Source organism: Cervus elaphus, chromosome 31 (assembly GCF_910594005.1).
Source record: "Cervus elaphus chromosome 31, mCerEla1.1, whole genome shotgun sequence".
NCBI classification, from domain to species: domain Eukaryota; kingdom Metazoa; phylum Chordata; class Mammalia; order Artiodactyla; family Cervidae; genus Cervus; species Cervus elaphus.
In genome coordinates this window covers 45,680,121-45,701,430 of record NC_057845.1, presented here as the reverse complement: position 1 = coordinate 45,701,430, position 21,310 = coordinate 45,680,121, and the positions used below count along the sequence as shown (strand labels likewise).

General features: G+C 37.5%; 1 protein-coding gene across 2 annotated transcripts in view; it reads right to left on the bottom strand.

Annotated features, from left to right (window-relative positions):
- Nucleotides 1-3,403: 3,403 nt before the first annotated feature.
- ZPLD1 (zona pellucida like domain containing 1) overlaps nucleotides 3,404-21,310 on the bottom strand; it is a 405,680-nt gene continuing 387,773 nt past the window's right edge. For both annotated transcript variants that reach the window (XM_043892989.1, XM_043892990.1), the window contains 6 exons: nucleotides 19,166-19,263; nucleotides 16,915-16,995; nucleotides 13,021-13,192; nucleotides 10,663-10,771; nucleotides 4,277-4,306; nucleotides 3,404-3,635 (listed from right to left, as the gene is read on the bottom strand). In XM_043892989.1, coding sequence (XP_043748924.1) covers nucleotides 3,460-3,635; nucleotides 4,277-4,306; nucleotides 10,663-10,771; nucleotides 13,021-13,192; nucleotides 16,915-16,995; nucleotides 19,166-19,263 — 666 coding nt within the window. In that variant the 3' untranslated portion in view covers nucleotides 3,404-3,459. The remainder of the gene's footprint in view (nucleotides 3,636-4,276; nucleotides 4,307-10,662; nucleotides 10,772-13,020; nucleotides 13,193-16,914; nucleotides 16,996-19,165; nucleotides 19,264-21,310) is intronic.

Here is a 21,310-nt window from a genome sequence, read left to right as displayed (position 1 = left end):
CTTTCTCACTGGGACATTGGTTTAGTCCTTCCTTTAGAACTGAAACAAGAGCTCTTCTGGGGGCTTAAGCCTGTTGCCTTTCAGACTGGAAACACATCATCAGCTCGCCTGGGTCTCCATCCTGCCCTTGGTAATCTTGGAACTTGTCAGCCTCCATAATAATGAAAGCCAACTCCTTAAAAGAAATCTGTCTATATACATACATCCTATTAGTTCTTTTCCTCTAGAGAACCCTAAAACACCCACTAACCCTGGTATTTGTTTTGTTTACTACCCAAGTATATATTTTTTTAAATTACAGATTTGGATTGTTTTGTATTAAATGTCTCCCCACTCATAAATAATTGAGGAACTTCATTTTCTAAAGCAATTGATCTATGGTCAGCTTGCTATTTCCCTTATAAATATAAAATGAAAGCAAATGTGTGCTAGCCTAATAGCCCCCATTGCCCTGCAGAAGGCTCTCCACCCTGTTACCACCCTCTCCTGCCAAGTGCTCTGAGGATCCTTCAGATTACGCCTCCTGTGTGTCTGCAAACAAATGTCTCCCATATACTTCTCTCCTGCTCTTTTCCAGCTTCTAGAAATTCTCTGCCTCACATTCTCCAGAGGGAATAATGCTCCTTCATGGACCATGATGTCTGTGCTGCTCCCAAAGCTAACTGCCAATACTTGAGGACCCAGAGAAACTCACTTGGATTGGATTCTCCCTAAGTGAGGAAAAGGATTTCTCCTCAGCACTATGTCATATTCCAAAACAAGGACTGACAGCCAGACCCTGACAGAACTGTCAAGAGAGACCATGCAACTCGGCTGAAGCTGAGTTCCTGTCTTTCCAGTTTTTACTTTCCCCTCAGAATATAAAAAAAAACCATAGGCTCAGTTTTAATCAGAGCTCAGACTCAAGGTAAAGTACTTCTTTACCCTCGGCTGATCTCATGAATATGCTCCCAGCACAGGGCTGCTGAAACTCGGGGTGGAGAGGCAGGCTGCATCTCGCCTAGAGCTACTGCCCCTCCCTGCTGCATTAGGCAGCTTATTTCAAGTTCCATCTTTCTTAAAGTTTGTAACAGTAGGAATAGCATGTTGACAGTAGGACACAATATATTTCCATTATAACTTAAAAACAACGTAAGAAGTATATCTTAAAAAAAAAAAAAAAAGAAAACCAACAAAAGAGTCACTTTTTAAAAGATATCCATTTACAATTATTTTATTAAACAATCATCTTTTACATGTCATCACACCTTACCCCTGAAGTGCAAAAAACAGTTTGAGGTATTAAAACTGAAGGAATATTTGCACATATTTTGTAAGGTTTTCACACTATAATAACTGGAATATTCAGTATAACTAAATGCTACATATAACCGCAGGTTTATAAGAATAAAGCTATTTAAAGCAAACTGGTTTGTCTCATTATAGCTTTGGACCGCACATTCATGACATTAACGGTGGCAAAAATAATATGTAATTTAAGTTGCTTGCAAGTTGATATGCCCATTATTCTGTTTTAGAGAACAGTCTAGAATTTAAAAGGTTAACCACTGAAATGGTGGTGACCCCAAAGCACAAAAACCAAACTGACAAACCAGTTTCAATGATATAATGTCCTATTCACAGGATTTAATACTTAGATCAATGGCAAGTCACTTACAGTATCTGAAACAGATGTACCAGAATATTCCAATGCTATCCATGTACATGGAGGGTCATATAAAGAGCATGGCTCATGCTTTTTTGTAAGATTTTTCCCTTTATGTTAGTAAATAAATTGCTAATACGGACAAAGTTCAGAATGGTTACTTCAATCATTTTGAAGTTATTTTGAAGTAACATGAGGAAGAGGAGATTGGCTTTTTAAGTCTTAGACTTTGTTATATTGAAGAAATTATCCAGAGACTTTATAGATCCCACTTCCCTCTGATTGTGTCTATTCCTTGGAAGAGAAAGTTGAGGCAGTTATTACTCTACAGCTAATTAGGGTAATACAAATACTTTTTTCTGAACAGTCAGGAAAATTGGAGAAAAGATGTTTTTTTTATTTATTTGATAACTGATTTAACTATTAACTTCAGCGCACAGGCACTTCATTTGAAACAGATCTAACCTTGCATAGTGCTTTGCATCACAAACTTGTTTGGTAAAATTGAGTCCTGAATAATGGGTCATGGATATTAAATAGCAACTAGTCTCTACAGCAGTTTTTACAGTTATAAACAGCATTTTTAGTAGCTGCACATGCTAGGTTTTGCTATTTATCATTGAGTTGAGTTGTTTTATTTGCTTCATTGCATGAATAAATTAGACAAAGGAAAGGTTGATTTTTTTTTTCCGTAAGAATATAGGTTTAAAATTTGGCTTTTTAAAACTTTTCCAAAACTGATAAAAAGTAAAATGCTTCTTGTAGTTTACTATTAGAGGAAAATACTATTTCTGAAAAAGTAGGCCTCCTCCAGACCAGAAAAGAAACATTTTTCCCCCCATGGAGACCCCAACAAAGTTCTGCAAAACACATTGAACCTGTTCCCTCTTTGTTCTAGGGAAAGAAAGGAACCTAGGTGGTTAAAAACTTGCATAGGAACACTATGCTTGTGTGTGGGGACAATGTCCTCTCCTACAATGACTGTGTGTTTTCCCACATGATGCTTCCGGAATTAAGAACAACCTGCAGTTGTTGCAGAGCCGCAGAAGCAGCTGAGGGGTTTACCTGGGAGCAGAGTGAGCACGTGCCGATGTTCTCGCTTGAACCAGGAGAAAACTGATCGCAGCTTCTTCCACCAGATGAATGACGCTCAAGTGTCACTTAGCATCCTTTAGAGGCTAACAACCACTTTTACTGTTTGCTGCACAGATGGATGCTCCCTCCAGGTTAGGATATATTACCCAAGTTTTTATTTTTTGGTTTTTTCATGTATGTTTTCAGACATGGAAATCACCCAAAAACGTAGGAGGTCATAGAATGAGAAATTAAATCTCAGGTGTCCAAATTGGCTAATCCAATTAAAACCTATCCCCAAGCTGCAGTTATCTGGATAAAACAAAAAACAACTTTCATTTCAGGACTATATATGCAAATCTAAGTGCCATCACAATGGTTTTTAATACTTACGGGGTAAAATGCAACAAATTTTTTTTTCTATGGCCACCTTTTCCCTCCAAAACCGATAGTGAAAAGAAAATTGAAATGAACTGAAATAATGGCAGATCTTGTCAGATCTAAATCCTGAATGTTGATTGCTTATTGTCAGTATACCCAGAGGTGCCATACAAATAGGGTTGACCACAAACATAAGTGACAAAAGCAATATTATCAAAATTCTCTCACTATTGTAAATGCTAACAAGCTACACTGAAACCTATCCAGCCTGCAAATACCAAATGCTGGCGGGCATTCAACTGCAGTCACACACTGTAGCGTCAGTGAAGCCCTCTCTGGAGAGCAGGGGCCTGTGAGAGTCAGTCAAAGACTGGGTTTCGTATGCCATTCAACACCAAGCTGGCGGGCGCCCTCCGATGTAACAGGGCCAGTGAGCACAGAAGCAGGGCAAAGCTCATGACTCCCAGAATGACCACTCCTGAAATCAGGGCACTCGTGACAGCATTCAGCTGAAAGGGAGGTTCATTCGCAGAACCTGCAAGTAACAAACACGCTCAGTGGGAAGATCCAACATCAGATTTATCTTAACTTATCCCAGTTTATGCCTGCAAAGCATCTGTCAGCAGTATCTTGTAGAATAATAGCATCAGACTATGCTACAATAATAGCATCAGATTATGCTATAATTCATTTGACTTCAATTCATCACCCAAAACTGTCAGTCATTCAGTCATGTCCAACTCTTTGCAACTCCATGGCCTGTAGGCCTGCCAGGCTCCTCTGTCCATGGAGTTCTCCAGGTAAGAATAATGGATTGGGTAGCCATTCCCTTCTCCAGGGGATCTTCCTGACCTAGGGATGGAACCTGGTCTCCTGCATTGCAGGCAGATTCTTTATGATCTGAGCTACCAGGGAAGCCCAAACATTGTACAATTTAAGAGGCCTGGTATCCCCTGAGTAGCCAAAAATTTCATTTATAATATGCTATAAAAATTGACCAACAGATTGCATATGAGTTCAGAAACTCTCAGTGAACTGTTATTTAAAATGCAATAAACTTGTAAAACCAGAGCTCATTATATTTAGTTGATGACAGTTTTGCAACTAATTACCAAAAAATACTTAACATTTTTTAAAAATTATACTTTCACTTTCAACATATGTTAATTATCTTACCAAGCTGTGAATTGTTGGTTGGCGTCTCATCTGAGGGGAAGAAAAGAGAAACAAAAGTAATATTGTGCCTCCAAATATTTGCCAATGTCTAATTCTGTAATTGCTTTTTACCTATATGTCCCCTCACCTTCATCCACAAGCTCCTTGGGAAAGGCAATAATGAAAGTCTCCTAAACTGTCTGCTTTCTCATTTCCTGTTCCACATGTCCAAGATTTCTTCATCTATCCATTCCTCCATATCTACACTCTGACACTGCTCTGGGTGTACAAATAAAATTGTAGAACATACTACACTAAATTCTTTCCTGCTGACTTCACTTTATCATTATATCTCCAGTCAGGTTAGTGGGGGCAGTAATTGTTAACAGCTACTATTAATACATGTTTTAGAGCTGTATAACCTGCTATTTATTATTCTTTTATAGAGAAATATTCATTATTTAGTGCCACTCTATTTTAAGTGATGCCAATTTTTCCATCATATTCTGCAAAAAGCATCAAGTTCCAAGAAGATAAATTCATACTTAATAACTAAATGGAAGGAAAACATGACTCTTGAGCTTGAATTGTAATTATTTGCATTTGTTAAATAAGTAAGAGACTGAAGCTGTTGGTTCTTCACTTTTCCCCGACAAACGTAACAGATGCAGTGAACGCATTCATGTGGTTTCCCAGTTTTTGCTACCCACTTTTTAATCATATAGCAATTAACCCTTGAACTTATACAACAAGTGGATATTTATATTTGTGTTTAAACACGTGGGTGTATATGTGTGTCTGTACTATTTGAACCACAAAATGTGTGCAGTTGGCTATTGCTTCTGGAATATAAATATTATTACAATTAATATGTGTGTAATGCCACACAGTATACAAAATGCCATCTCATATGTTATCACATTTAATTTTCATAATTGCCATATGGTTTAGATATTATTGCTACTCCCATTTTACAGATGAAGAAACTTCCATCTGTCACAGCCTTTATAATAAAGTAAACATGTGCTTAAATAAAAGCTCAGTTTCAGAGCCCTTTTCCTAAAATAATATAAACTAGCAAGTGTGAAAAATGTTTTTAGTAAAAAAAGATAAATATCTCAAGCGACAAAACTCCAGGATTAATATTTGAAACAATTGATGGGAGAAGCTTGTGAGATGTTTATAAAACAGCTGATGGCATTTCTTTTCAAATATATGAGTGTTGGCAGAAATGATGGTTCCACTGATTCTTAAGTTCAATGTCCAAAATAAATAGAGCATTCATTCATACTATTCTTTAGAATGGTGTAATGCATTGCTATGGGACAAAAAGAAAAACATTACCAGTTTTCATTATGAGACATGTTTAGCAAAATCCTAACCTCCAACTAACACTGTCCTACAAGGACAACTGCTTCTCATGGAAACAGAATGTGCACACTGTGATTAATTGATCCAAAAGATCTGTGTGCCCCTTTCCCAAAACAAGATGCCTCACCAGGATATGGAAGAGAATATCTAATGCTCTAAAATTCCTTTCTAAAAGTTATTCTTTGTTTAGGAATTACATTTATTTACTCTTTAAAAAAAAAAAGGTTTTTATTAAAGAGTAAAAAGCTTCCTCCTATATATCTCAAATTAAGCAAAAGTTCCATGACTGTAATGACCTATTTTCTGCACTTTCAGATTAACAGAAGAAATCAGAATATCCCCTCCTCTTTTATGTTACTACCAGCACTTTTGTAAGAACAACATTCCAGCTGTCACCCACAAGGACTTGGATGTGGACAAAATTCCATGTGGGCACAAAAGTGCCAAATGAGCTACATCAGCTGCAGGTTCCAGGGCTCTGAAAACCTGAAAGCATCCTGCCTTTGGCAGGTGGCTGAAATCAGAATGTGTAATATTTGGATACTGTTCGCAACTGTACTTGATAACTAAATAAGGTTAGAGAGAATAGGGTTATCTGTTATCTGCTGTTTCCTGGCATCCTGCAGTGTTAGGATCATTGCAAGTAAGAGAAAAATCAAAGCTCTGTCTAGAAAGAGGTGGTAGTGATTTTCCAGGAACTTTCTATCACCACACACTTCAGTTTTTTTTTCTCACACCAACTTGGTCTTGCACACATCTACACTAAAAGTCATCTGATGAAATTTGACCAGAATGGAAGTCTAAACCTGGTGAGATCTTCAAAAAGCATATAGCTAGCTAAGGACTCATAGCAGGAAAGGGGTAGCAGCAATACCACAGCTGCTTAAAAGCCAGATGTGGCAGACAGATTGTCATTCTCTGCTTCTCTCTCAGATAAGTAGCTGAAATAAACGGAAAACGTGAACATCCGCACAAAGATATAACAGAATGAATATTCTCCTTTCTTAGCACAAGCAAACTATTTTTTTTAAAGTCTTCGATTACCTATGTGATAAAATGAACCACATATTTCAAGTTGAGAACCTTGGAAGTTTTTACTCTCCACTGTGTCATGGAGTAGCCATTTCATTTCTACCTTTTCTAAGATCCCCGAGGGCAAAGGCTGTGACCTCTTCTCTGCTTAATTTCCAGTTCCTAGAAGAGTTGCTGTCCATGCAGGGACTAAATAAATAGGCTAGAGTGAATTATTCCCTATCCATGAAACTCAATGACACTAGTTTAACAAGAGTTTGGCTTGGACTTCTCCACGGGAATCTATATTTTTTAAAAAATTAGTACTAATGCTTTTCAGTAATTGTACCTTTAAATTTCCAGAATTGTACCCCATGATAAGCGTTTCCCTACCAAATAATTATAGCCTTTCAGAGCCTAAAATAAGAACATTTCATGAACTTTGAGGATTTTGAATTCTGAGGATGTATATATTTTTCTAAACCAGCTAACAAACAATATTGGGTAAAAAATAATCAGAATGGACTTAATTTCATTAAAATAAAAACAAAATGGAAGTACTGAGGTTTAACAACTTTTTAAACTTGACCCAAGCCAGATGTCTACAGGAAGGAGTGGTTCAGTGAGTAAACAGAGCAAAAATTCCAAGTATCAGAGAACTCTGAAGTGAGGAAATCATGCCTGAAATTAGACTTGTTTTTGAAAATCAGCCACAGGATCTGCAGAGAGAAATTCTAGCTGAACTAAGGTAAAAATCAAGTGAAACTAAGGGAATAAGGTAGCCCTGCTCATTAAACTGGACATTTAATTTACATAGAATTTGCCTGTGAATGGATATGGCTTGATTTCTGAGTCTTGTTTGTTGTTTAGTTGCTAAGTCATGTCTGACTCTTTTGCAACCTCATGTGCCGTAGCCCACCAGGCTCCTCTATCCATAGGATTTCTCAGGCAAGAATACTCGAGTAGGTTGCCATTTCCTTCTCCAGAGTTGTGTTTACATGGAGTTTTTTACATGTGTTTACATGTGTTTTACATGTGTTTACATGTGTTGCTCAGTCATTCAGTTTTTTAATTGTAAGGATATTATAGTATTATAGCGAAAACATTATTACACATGGTCCTCTAGGTAGTGAGGCCACCGTGATATCCAAATAAAGACCATCCTACTGTTATTTATCAAAATCATGAGAAATAAATCCATAGAGAGTGAGAGAGAAATGAAGTTTAAACATGATCCGTGGGGCTGTACCAGTGGAGAGACCAAGGTGACTAAGAGACAACCTTAGTGCTTTGGGAAATAAATGTCATCTTTGAGGTGGAAACAAGTCTCAATTGGAAAGGAAGAAATTCAGGCATGACATCAGATGTACTGTTATCAAGAGCATTAGTTCTTTGAGGTTTTAACATAAATATTTTGGATGACTAGATGTGATATGGATGAAACTTATAAGCCTGGATAGCTGGTTAGCTACAGCAGGAATAGAAACTGCTACTGGGATTTGGATATCTTAATAATTTTGGTCTGTTTTTAAAATCATATTATACCGAAAGTGAAAGTGTTAGTCACTTAGTCATGTTCAACTCTTTGAGACCCTATGGACTATAGTCTGCCAGGCTTCTCTGTCCATGGGATTCTCCAGTCAAGAATACTGAAATGGGTTGACATTTCTTCCTCCAACCCAGGGACTGAAACTGGGTCTCCTGCATTGCAGGAGGATTTTTTACCACTGAGCCACCAGAGAAGCCCTCTATTATAATTGCAAATTATTTAAAATTTGTTATAGGTAGTTTGATTTGATCCATGTAAGAAAGAAACAAGGAGGTTAATAAGGAAAGTCATCCACTTTCCTACATCTCAACATGCACAGAGAGATATGACTTTCAAGGTTCTTTTCTTACAACAAACTGAAATGCTCTATGGAAGTAAGAATATTTTTCATTGTGCCTACTCAAAAGCATTCATAATTATTGGCAATAAGAACTGAGTTTCCATGCAGTATAATTCTATGAGCTATTTCTGACAGCTAGAGATAAGAATTGGGCCTCTGACAAACCACAAACCAGTCATTTTCAAAGCATTCAAAATATTCCAAATTATCAAGGAGGGTGAACTAAGTTTGAAATTTTATATCTAATAAATTTATGCATTTTAAATGGCCTATTAGTTTTTTTTGATTACTAATATGTCTACACAAACACAAAGAAGTAAATAATGAAAGCAATTATCTTGATTTTTCAGAACCAAATGACTTTTTGCCTAATTATCTCTTTCAGATGAAACTTTCTTTTCACTGTGGGATAGGAGGTATGGGAGAAAAGGTAAAGATAATATAATTGAAACATAATAATAGCCTATGCCTAATGTAAAATAGGGAAAAGTGATTACCATATAATCCAAATCAGAACTCCATTTTTGTTTTTAGACAAGTTTAGAACAATAGCGTTAGACAGAATCTGAAAATCTACTTTTTCAAAACTTTTACTTTAAAAATAAAGAAATAAAGAAACATTTGCCCAGAGAAGTGAAGTAAAATGCCAAGTGCTACATCTTATTAGGACATAAGCTGAACTAAAACCAGTCGTTCAGACTTTCAGTGTGTGTTGTTTATAATGCATGTCTGTTTTAGCCAACTCAGCAGTCCCCAGACTTTTGGCACCAAGGACCAGTTTCGTTGAAGACAATTTTTCCATGGACCATGGTTGGGGTAGGAGCATGGTTTCTGCATGAGTCAGGAGAAATACATTTATTGTGTACTTAATTTTTATTATTATTCTATCAGCTTTACCTCAGATCTACATCAGGCATTAGATCCCAGAGGTTGGGGACTCCTGATCCAACTAATTCTGGATGTGTCTGGGTTCACACTGATAAAAGCAGTATCCCTTTGGAGAGTGTGTGTAGGTGGATGTGTCTGTGTATGGACACGCATGCACAGATATTTGTATATATGAGAATGTATTGTATGAACAACCGTGGCCATTAGAGAAAAGAGCACAAATGTGTGTACTGGTACCAGTATTTACAAACTATTACTATTCAGGATCCTGGAAGGAAGCAATTGGTATTCAAACTGGTAATTTAAGGAGATTTATTTTTTATTTTTTTTAATTTAAGGAGATTTAATAGGATGGTTTATAAAGATGGGGGCTTCCCTGATAGCTCAGTTGGTAAAGAATCCGCCCGCAATGCGGGAGACCCTGGTTTGATTCCTGGGTTGGGAAGATCCCCTGGAGAAGGGATAGGCTACCCACTCCAGTGTTCTTGGGCTTCCCTCAAGGCTCAGCTGGTGAAAAATCCGCCTGCAACGTGGGAGACCTGGGTTCGATCCCTAGGTTGGGAAGATCCCCTGGAGAAGGGAAAGGCTACCCACTCCAGTATTCTGACCCGGAAAATTCCATGGACAGTCCATGGGGTCGCAAAGAGTAGGACACGACTGAGCGATTTTCACTTCACTCACTTTACAAAGATGGAGGGAATTCACAAGAGAAAGTCAAGTTACCAGGACTGTGGGTTAAATGGAGCGATTCCAGAACTCTGAGAGAGTGGTTGAATGGAGACTGTTGTCTGATGGGAGCCATGTGAACCTCACACCCATCTTCTGACAGCACCACCTATCGGTCTAGCCCAACCAGAAACTATACTTGGCAAGGCATCCACCCAGTGGATGCAGCTCACAGAGGTAAGTCTTTTAGGTCAGAGAGGGGCAGAGTCGATCCAGCTGGGCAAATGAAACATGTCCAGCCGCCTACTGTGTGTGTGTGTGTGTGTCTGTGTGTGTCTGTGTGTGTCTGTGTGTGTCTGTGTGTGTCTGTGTGAAGGGAAATGTGGTTAAAACAATACTGTCCTTTGTGAGTAAGTTGAATAAAAAGGAAACTACCATGAAATTAAAGTTTGTCTAGAAATGTGTCTTGTCTCACAGTTAATTAATGCTGTTTAGGAACTATCTTGAGTCATGCTTATAAGCCAAAGAACAAGCCATTTTGGAACCGTCTATTACTACACACAAAAGGAGGCGCACTCTTACCACTCCAAGTAATGATGGGACCCGCAGAGAGAACGGCGTTTCCAGAAGCCCTCTGGGGACTCAGAGTGGTCCTCCTCCCCACATCTCGCCTTTCTCTGTGGCCACAAGCCTAAGGAGTTAACGAAAATAAGTGAAATTCCACACTGGCACAAAAGTGTTTCTTTATGGCCATTTGGAAAGCAGATTCTTTCAGAAGAGATACCACATGTTTAATTTTATTCATTTACTTCTGTGCGTTTAATTACTTTGCATATAACTGCTACAGTGTTTCTCATCCTGACTTGGGCCACATTTCTTATTTCCTTCTGATGTAATTGTGCATCACCTCATTAATTTACATAGCTCAACAGCTCTCCTGAAAAAGAGATGTGTTTATCAAACTTTTCTACTTTTATTTCTCTCAAGCCTTTAATAAACTTTTCCCTGAAAAATTGGTCAGCACAGAGCCAAAGAAATGCACAGACTCTTCCTTTAACCCCACCTGATACAGAATGAATATAATCAATGATTATAAAGAAATACATGAATTTGAGCGCACATATTGGAGAAGGAAATGGCAACCCTCTGCAGTACTCTTGCCTGGAAAATCCCATGGATGTAGGAGCCTGGTGGGCTGCAGTCCATGGGGTCGCTAAGAGTAGGACACGACTGAGCAACTTCACTTTCACTTTTCGCCTTTATGCACTGGAGAAGGAAATGGCAGCCCACTTCAGTGTTCTTCCCAGGGACAGGGGGGCCTGGTGGGCTGCCGTCTATGGGGTCGCACAGAGTCAGACACGACTGAAGTGACTTAGCAGCAGCAGCAGAGCACACGTATAAACACACTAAAGCTTTCTGTTGCTCAGTCACTCAGTCATGTCCAACTCTTTGTGACCCCATGGACTGCAGCACACACGGCTTCCCTTGTCTCTCACCATCTCCCAGAGCTTGCTCAAACTCATGCCCATTAAGTTAGTGATGCCATCCAACCATCTTGTCCTCTGTCATCCTCTTCTCCTGCCTTCAATCTTTCCCAGCATCACAGTCTTTTCTAATGAGTCAGCTCTTTGAATCAGGTGGCCAAAGTATTGGAGCTTCAGCTTCAGCATCAGTCCCTCCAATGAATAGCCAGGATTGATTTCCTTTAGGATTGACTGGTTTGATCTCCTTGCTGTCCAAGGAACTTGCAAGAGTCTTCTCCAACACCACAGTTCAAAAGCATCAACTCTTTAGCGCTCAGCTCTCACATTCATACATGACTACTGAAAAAACCATAGCTTTGACTATACAGACATTAAAGCTATTTTAAATCAAAAAACATGACTGCATTTTTCTCAGGTTAATATTGCATTTGTGTGTGTATTCTCAGTCACTTAGTCATGTCCAACTCTGCAGCCCTATGGACTGTAGCCCACCAGGCTCCTCTGCCAAGGGAATTTTCCAGGCAAGAATACCAGAGTGGATTGCCATTACTTAATCCATGTTAATATTGGTATGACCCTAGGGGGCCTGTCAGAAATAGAATTTTATTTCTTCACTGGTAAATGGGTGTATATTTTAGTGGCAGCTATATGGGCTTCCCCGGTGGCTCAGACAGTAAAGAATCCGCCTGCAATGCTGGAGACCCAGGTTTCAATCCCTGGATAGGGAAGATCCCCTGAAAAGGGAAATGGCTACTCACTCCAGTATTTTTGCCTGGAGAACTCTATGGACAGAGGAGCCTAGTGGGCTACAGCCCATGGGATTGCAGAGGTAACATGACTGAGTGATTAACACATATATAGTACAGATCCACATCTTTTATAGTTTTTAATTTTTAATACCAGGGATTCCCTGGCCCTGGGAAGCTTTCTAGCGCCAGTCCTGCCCCCACCACAGGTTTTCCCATCATCCTCTGATCCGCTCCATAGCCCTACTGAGACTGGAAGTTCGCAGATTACTCTGTTTCTTGGGTCTCTGCTTTGACCATCCTTTGGTGTTGAGTGTCTCTGTCTCCAAAATCACATCTCTTCCATCAAGTCTCTCATCTTCTGTTTCATCTCTCTCACAATGATGAATAGGGCCTTTTGCTACAGCACATATATATGTCTGCCTTTGCATCATAACATTTTGTCATATTTTATTCCTTGACTATCTCATGCTCCTAACAGATAAGCTAATTAAATTCAGAATTCAGGCACGCATCTCTGTATTCCCAGTATAATGCTTGGCACAAAGTAGGTATTCAATACACCTTTACTGGATGAATGAAAAAAATTGTACTTCAAACTATCTGACCTGATGCATATTCACTTTCTATGTAGAAATAAGTTCCTAACACTTGATAACCTTCAGCTTAGATTAACACAACAGTTCAGAATTAAGTCATCAAAAACCTACTGGCATGAGGAAGGGACAGTCATCAGCTCTGCAGAGCTTGGTGACACAGTGCAGGAAGACAGTAGACATCTTCTGATTCTTGTGCTTCACAAATCGGAACACCTCAAAAGAAAAGCGGCCCCGCTGGCTTCTACCGTTTTCAATGACGGTAGTTTGAGGATCTTTGTCACAGCTGCGTAGTAGAGAAAGTGAAAACAATTAATACTGGACAGTACCAACCCACCATGACTCGTACATTAATTTCTGCAATATTAAGAGGGTTTCCCCAGCGCCCATTACATTAAGAGCTAACAAAATTGTGCTGTGTTACAGATTTGTAATAGGAAAATAAGCTAATTCAACAGATATGTAGGAGTGACATAGATCATAAAATTTAAACAAATCAGTTTATGATTACAATATTTCTGCCAAATTTTAGAGGAATCATATTCTTAGAGGTTGAAAAATCCAAACAGCATAAAATACACAAAGTAAAACATCTCTCTCTGCATCTTTGCCCTTGTCCATGCCCTTCCACGCCACACACAAGCCTGCCTGAGATGATCTCACATGTTACTGCAGCCTCACAGGACACATGCAAGTAGAAATGGAAGCACATATTCTCAATGTTCCCCTCTTCTTAAACAAATCATAGCAAACTCTCTATATTGTTTTGTATCTTGCCTTTTTGAAGTTTAACAATGTAACTTAGAGATCTCTCTATATCAATAGAAATAGAGAGTCTCCTCCATCTTTTCTCACAGTTGTATACTATTTCATCACACACATGTGCCTGAGTTGACTCAACCTGTGCCCCATGTATATACCCTTGCTTGTTTTGAATCTTTTGAATTTTACAAAGTAATAATGAACAGCCTCACAATACATCATTTGGAAAATGTGCTGGGTTATCTACACAATATGTCTGTAAGGATCATTCAACAGACTTTGCCATATTGCCCTCTATATAAGTATTGCCACACTTTGTACTGCCCCAGTAATGTATAAAAATACTTAATTTCCCTCAGAGCTACATCAACAAAGTATATGCATAAAATTCTGGATTATTCCCTATTTGACAGGGACAGTAAGCCATCATCATATAATATTATTTCACCTTTTTGTTAGTGTGAATGAATATCTGCATTTTTCATATATACTAGAGCCATTTGTATTTCTTTATCTGAAATTTGTTTATATTCTTTGCCCAAATTTTAATTGTATTATTGGCCTTTCCTTTCTGCTTCCTTTAAATCCTTGGTTTATAAGAAATGTGGTTCCTTGTTTGTTACATAAATTGCAAATTGTTTTACTTTGTTGTTTGGCTTTGGACAGTCCTTACTGTGTGTGTGCCTGTGTGTATATGTGTGAGAAATTTTATTTTTATATAATTTAATTTTAAATATTTTATTTTATGGCTTCTCGTATGTGGGCTAACGATGATTTTCCATACTTCAAAGTTCTAATGATATTTTGCATCTTCTCTCCCACCATTTTTAAAGCTGTAGTTTTTACATTTAAATTAATAATCCATTTAAAGTTTATCATGGTATAATGAGCAAAGTACAGATCTCATATTTTATTTTTCTTATGATTATCTACTGTCCTGCACTGTTTTTAAAAATCTCTGTCAATCCCACTGATTTGCATATCATCACAGTCTATCACCTAATAAATTACCATGCTTTGGATCTATTTTCAACTGAATATTGTAAATTTTTATCTACGTGTCGAGCCTCACATAATATCATACTTCTTAATAACTCTAGAGTGTCTATTAACTGCAACATCTGGTAGTATCATATCCTTCTCATTTCCTTGTTGATTTCCCCTTCTTTTGTATTTTATGAATTTTTTGTTCACCGGTTTTTTCTCGCTTCAGCTAGCTTATGATTCTCTGTCCTTGTAGGCGTGCATTTCTCCGGGCTCTTTCTAGGTTCCGCGGCACGGGGACCCTCAGCATTCACTCTTCTCCCCACTTCTCCTGCCACCTCCTCCCAGCCTTTTCCTATGCTGTATGTCTTGATCTTATTAACTAATTTTATCAACACTAACAAATATTTTGTAATTTCTAGGTTTTCTTTTCCTCCTAATCTCACTGAAAATGTCATTTGGGGACCCATTTCAGACTCTATAGTTTCCAAGAAGAAAACTGAAAGAAGAACTAAGCTGAAACCATAGTCATACTAGAAGTCCAACGATCATATTCCAGACTATAATATGCAATGATTATAGAAATTGTGAAATTTCTATAGATTATAGAAAAACAAAAACATCAAAGCAAAATGATCCACAATCTCACTGTACATCCATAACCATGGTGAATCTTTTGATGTATTAATATTTCCTTACATTCTTTTCTATAATATACCAGTCAGTCAGTTCAGTCGCTCAGTCGTGTCTGACTCTTTGCAACCCCATGAATTGCAGCACGCCAGGCCTCCCTGTCCATCACCAACTCCCGGAGTTGACTCAAACTCATGCCCATCGAGTCGGTGATGCCATCCAACCATCTCATCCTCTGTTGTCCCCTTCCCCTCCTCCCTCCCAGCATCAGGGTCTTTTCCAATGAGTCAACTCTTCGCATGAGGTGGCCAAAGTACTGGAGTTTCAGCTTCAGCATCAGTCCTTCCAATGAACACCCAGGACTGATCTCCTTTAGGATGGACTGGTTGGATCTCCTTGCAGTCCCATAAATAAGGTCAATTGTACAATTGTGTATGCTGATTCTTTCATTTCATATTTTAATACATTTAAATGGTAAAGAACCACATATTTATAAAGACAGGAATATCAAGAAGACAGAAGGGGAAGAGATAAAATAGAACCAGTCTTTTTTTCTATTTTATAAATATCTTTGTATGACTACAATGCCTATGTGAGCTCTCAACTTGCTGGTTCTCCATAATTCACCTACCCATTTCCTTGCTGCTGAACACGCAGTTGGTTCCTATTTTCCCTATTCTAAATAGCACTGATAGATAAGAAGATGATAAATACTTTTAGAATATGCTTCCTAATTCACAAATGTAGAATCAAAACATATGAAATCTTTTAAGGATTGTTTTTAAGGATATTGTTTCCCAAAAATGTTAACCAAATGAATACTTCCTGCAATAGGATGAGTGTCAGTTTGATCATACCCTCTGGGTAGCACCTTAACCTTGATTAACCAATAAAATTTATTCTTTTGATTTCCCATCATACTATTCCCATCATGTGTCAATAAGCAGCAGTGATCAGAGCCAACTGCATTTTATAAGCATGATGAGAAGCCATTGCTTGACTCTCAAGTCTGTTCTCCTGTCAGATAAAAACGCTGAAAAGGAACTAGGATGACTGAATGTTTTTATGATCAATGTCCCTTTTTCCCAAATGTAGATTACATTCACTCTATCACTGTCTATGGGGGGATGAAGTCAAAGTTATTGGATCTGATTAAAAAAAAAAAAAGGGTGGTAGGTTTTCATTTTAAATGCTGATAAATGAAGAAAAGCATTATGGGGTCTAAATTATCTACACCATTACTTTAATTTTACTCTCCTTTTGACATACCAAGAGACAGTCTAGTTTCACAAAAATAGTCACTGCCTTTCTCTTATTGCCAATAATCCCCTAACCATGCTTTTCCTAAGACAATGAAATATTCCCATATGACCTAAACATGAATAAAACATCTTTGATGTGCCAAACTTACTTGTAACTTTCATCCAACAATAGCCTTTTCAGCATTTCATGTTGAAAACTGTTCTCCACTTTTACACTTCCAACTATATTTTAATTTTTGTTCAGAATGTAAAACTTTAAATTTATAAGCTATAAAAGTACCTTATAATTCATCTATCTGTCTTCAGTTTTCTATTGGAATTATCTACAACTGAATTATTGCTATCAATACAAGACTTAGCCACCTACCTAAGGAAGAGATCATATCGAGTATCATCATTTGGGTTCCCTGATGGGGTCGTGTAGCAATAATCCATTAAGACATTCCATCTGCAGGGAAAAGGAAGAATAATCAAGAGTCAGAGTCTCCTTTGGATATTAGTTATTAACCCAAAGGAAGTAGATATTCACAAACATCTTACTGGAGTAATATAGTTTTATATTAATATAGTATATATTTATATTAATATAGTAATATAGGAATATGGTTTTTTAACTAATTATTTCCTGAGACTTCTTGTTTAATAAAATGTTTTCCTAAACTCAGAGTGTTTAAAAGTCTGCAACAAACTGCCATCGCACATCAAGTATCACATAAAACCAAGAACAGAAATGCCAAGAAGACAAAAAGGGAGAAGGTAAAGTAGAATCAAATTTCTCAAGAGCACCAATCTCTTCAGGATGCAAAGTTTAAATAATAATATATGAGAAACCCAAAATAAATCACATACATGTTACAATTTTTTATTAAGACAGAAATGTATCTTTACTTTTAAATTTCCTTTCAATTTTGATCATCCTGGATTTTCTAAGAATCAGACAAAATGACTAATTTGGTTATTTTGCAGAGATGTTTCTGGGGATTGTTATATATAGTTGTGGGCCACAGTTCTTTTGTTTTTTTAAATAAACATTTATTGAATATTAACACACACATAGGAGGGCTTCCCCTGTGGCTCAGCAATAAAGAATCCACCTGTAAAGCAGAAAATGCAGGAGACGCAGGTGTGATTCCTGGGTCAGGAAGATCCCTTGGAGGAGGGCATGGCAATCCATTCCAGTATTCTTTCCTGGAGAATCCCATGAACAGAGGAGCCTGGTGGGCTCCATGGGGTCACAAAGAGTCAGACACGACTAGAGCAACTGAGCATGCAGGGACACACACACATAGAAAATATACAGGCCACGTGTTCACAAAAATACTGTATCTAATCATCTTTCAGAAAAAGCAGAATATTCTGGTATCCCCAGAGCTCTCCCCATGCCCTCTTCCAGTCACTACCTCTCCTTCTTTAAGGGAAAAAATGTTATTTTCCAGTTAATGACTTAAAGTGTCACCCTTTCATCCTTGCAGTTTATTTCTATTTATTCAGTTCAGTTCAGTTGCTCAGTCATGTCCGACTCTTTGCTACCCCATGAACCGCAGCACCCCAGGCCTCCCTGTCCATCACCAACTCCCGGAGTCCACCCAAATCCATGTCAATTGAGTCGGTGATGCCATCCAGCCACCTCATCCTCTGTCGTCCCCTTCTCCTCCTGCTCTCAATCTTTCCCAGCATCAGGGCCTTTTCAAATGAGTCAGCTCTTCGCATGAGGTGGCCAAAGTATTGGAGTTTCAGCTTCAGCATCAGTCCTTCCAATGAACACCTAGGACTGATCTCCTTTAGGATGGACTGGTTGGATCGCCTTGCAGTTCAAGGGACTCTCAAGAGTCTTCTCAAACACCACAGTTCAAAAGCATCAATTCTTCTGCGCTCAGCTTTCTTTATAGTTCAACTCTCACATCCATACATGACCACTGGAAAAACATAGCCTTGATCACACAGACCTTTGTTGACAAAGTGATGTCTCTGCTTTTTAATATATTGTCTAGGTTGGTCATAACTTTCCTTCCAAGGAGTAAGTGTCTTTTAATTTCATGGCTGCAATCACCATCTGCAGTGATTTTGGAGCCCAGAAAAAAAAAGTCTGCCACTGTTTCCACTGTTTCCCCATCTATTTCCCATGAAGTGATGGGACCAGATGCCATGATCTTTGTTTTCTGAATGTTGAGCTTTAAGCCAACTTTTTCACTCTCTTCTTTCACTTTCATCAAGAGGCTTTTTAGTTCCTCTTCACTTTCTGCCATAAAGGTGGTGTCATCTGCATATCTGAGGTTACTGATATTTCTCCCAGCAATCTTGATTCCAGCTTGTGCTTTTTCCAGCCCAGCGTTTCTCATGATGTACTCTGCATATAAATTAAATAAGCAGGGTGACAATATACAGCCTTGACGTACTCCTTTTCCTATTTGGAACCAGTCTGTTGTTCCATGTCCAGTTCTAACTGTTGCTTCCTGACCTGCATACAGGTTTCTCAAGAGGCAGGTATATTAATTAGGCATTCCTAGATGGTGTGGCAATGACAATATTTTTTTAAGTGAATGAGCTGACTTTAAGATTCATCAGGCTTTAGACGGCCAACATGTTTTAACCAACAAAAGACAGGAGCTCGAAAATACCTGCCATCCAGGTTAGTGGCTTGCACGGCTGCAAATACTTTGGTTTTCAAAGGTAGTCCTATACTCGGGATAATTAACTGCTGATTGTAGGTCGAGTCCTGACAATAAAAAAAATAAGCAATTAATCCATCATTGCCTTCCCAACAACCGCACGTTTACTTAAGACAATAATGTCCTATTAAAAAAAAGAGAGAGCAAATCAACATAAATTTACTGAACCAACTCCAAAAAGGACCTAGTTAATCCTCTAGTTTTTGGCAGAACTGTTCTTAAATCATATCCAAGTAACAAACTCACTTCCATGCATAAATCTTTTCACGTCCATAGTTTATCATTTATGATGATGAATGTTCAGTGTATTTAAATTACATGCAATGGTTACTAGTAAGAGGTTAGTATTTAGTTTGGCTAATATTCAACTATTAATATTCAGTTTATTTAAATTCATATTTCATTTATTTAAATTATATTAGTAGCTAATATTCAGTTTATTTAAATTATATCTGCTTCAGTTTAAGCCCTTTGCTGCTGGAGTTGTAAATCTTTATACTTTTAATAATCTCTTATTAACCCAAAGTCCCTTATCTCACAATTTAAAATTACCAGAATTTAATTGAAAACAAAAACAAAAAACGGACCAGTATGTTCTCCAAGTTGTCAAAAATGCATGCCATGCAATTCCTGTATTAGATAAAGTGGTGAGGACTTATAGAAGGATGTCTTAGGACTTCATTTCTACCTTTTACCCTTAGCTTAGACCAATTCTGCAGAGCTTATTTATATAATTCCCCAATCTACAGTAGATTATGGCAGCAAATTAGAAATTGGTAGTAAAGAAAAGCAGGAAAAAAAAAATGAAGAATAAAGAAAAAACTTCTCAAAATCTAAGTTGTCAAATCATTTAGCATGGAGGCAAATTGTTTCCCCCAAATTTAGTAACTCTGAAGATAAAGCTATTTTGCAGCAAAGGGAAATACTTAATGAAATCTCAATATCATCAAGTAAAGGCAGAATACAGAGCTCACTTTGTTTCAGAAGGCTGGGAAGAAAGAACAGATACTGAATTTTGAAACTTAAAACAATAATAACTTGGATGCTTCACTTTTGAAAGAGTTGCATTCATGTGGAACATTTCATTCCCAAATAAAGCCTGATAAGTGAGGGATTATATGCTGTACTTATTTTCTATATTTCTGTGATAAATGATAACAGCTCCTCTCCCATTTCTCATAGGTAGTATTTTTAATTAATTCTCTTCCTGGCTCCCTTTTCCAACTTCTTCAAGTTATACACACTTCATCAACTATTATGGCTCATTCATCTTGTACTTGCATCGGTATTGTCCCAAAGGATCTTACTTCATTTTTTTACAAATATTATACTACAAAGTCATTTGCAAATGATATGACTCAGCTATGGCTTAATCTTAATTATCACCTTTTTCTCCTAAACCTCTTCTAAACAGTAATGTTTAGATTTTATTTTGTATAGTTGCCTTACTCCTGTTAGTAAATATTGTCCCTAAAATCAATTATATTCATTTTAGATTTCTTCTTCAACTTTAAAAATAATTCATAATTACCATATCCCAGTTTTAGATTTACTCTGTTTATCTGCTCAGAAGACACTATTACCTAGGTGCAATTCAAATTCAAAATCATCCTCACATAATTGCCACAGAGAAGAAAACTAATCTATTTATACTACGCAAGAATAAGGGCCAAGGTCAACTCGAGGTAAACTGCACATATTGAAATCACAAAATCAATAAATGTCATTATTTTTTACAAGTAAAATTTTCCTAAGTACATTCACTGAATCCCATAACACACAGAAATAGTTGTACTGAATCCATATTCAGTACAACTTTTCCTTTTCAAATAGCTAACCACAGAATAAGAGTAGCAGGTATGTAATATAACTCTTCATAATTCCCAAGGGTTAGAAATCAAAACTTTTGCATATAAAATAGGAAAATATGGCCCCAAATGGTTGTAACATAATACTTAGTTTGAAATGCTGCAATAAAATCACATTTGGGCACCTAAGTGTTAGAGTTCCAAACAAATAATAAATGTGGTTTTGGATAAATTTCATTAAAACATACCAAAGGTCTGTTTAGTTAAAACTATAATTTTTTCAGAA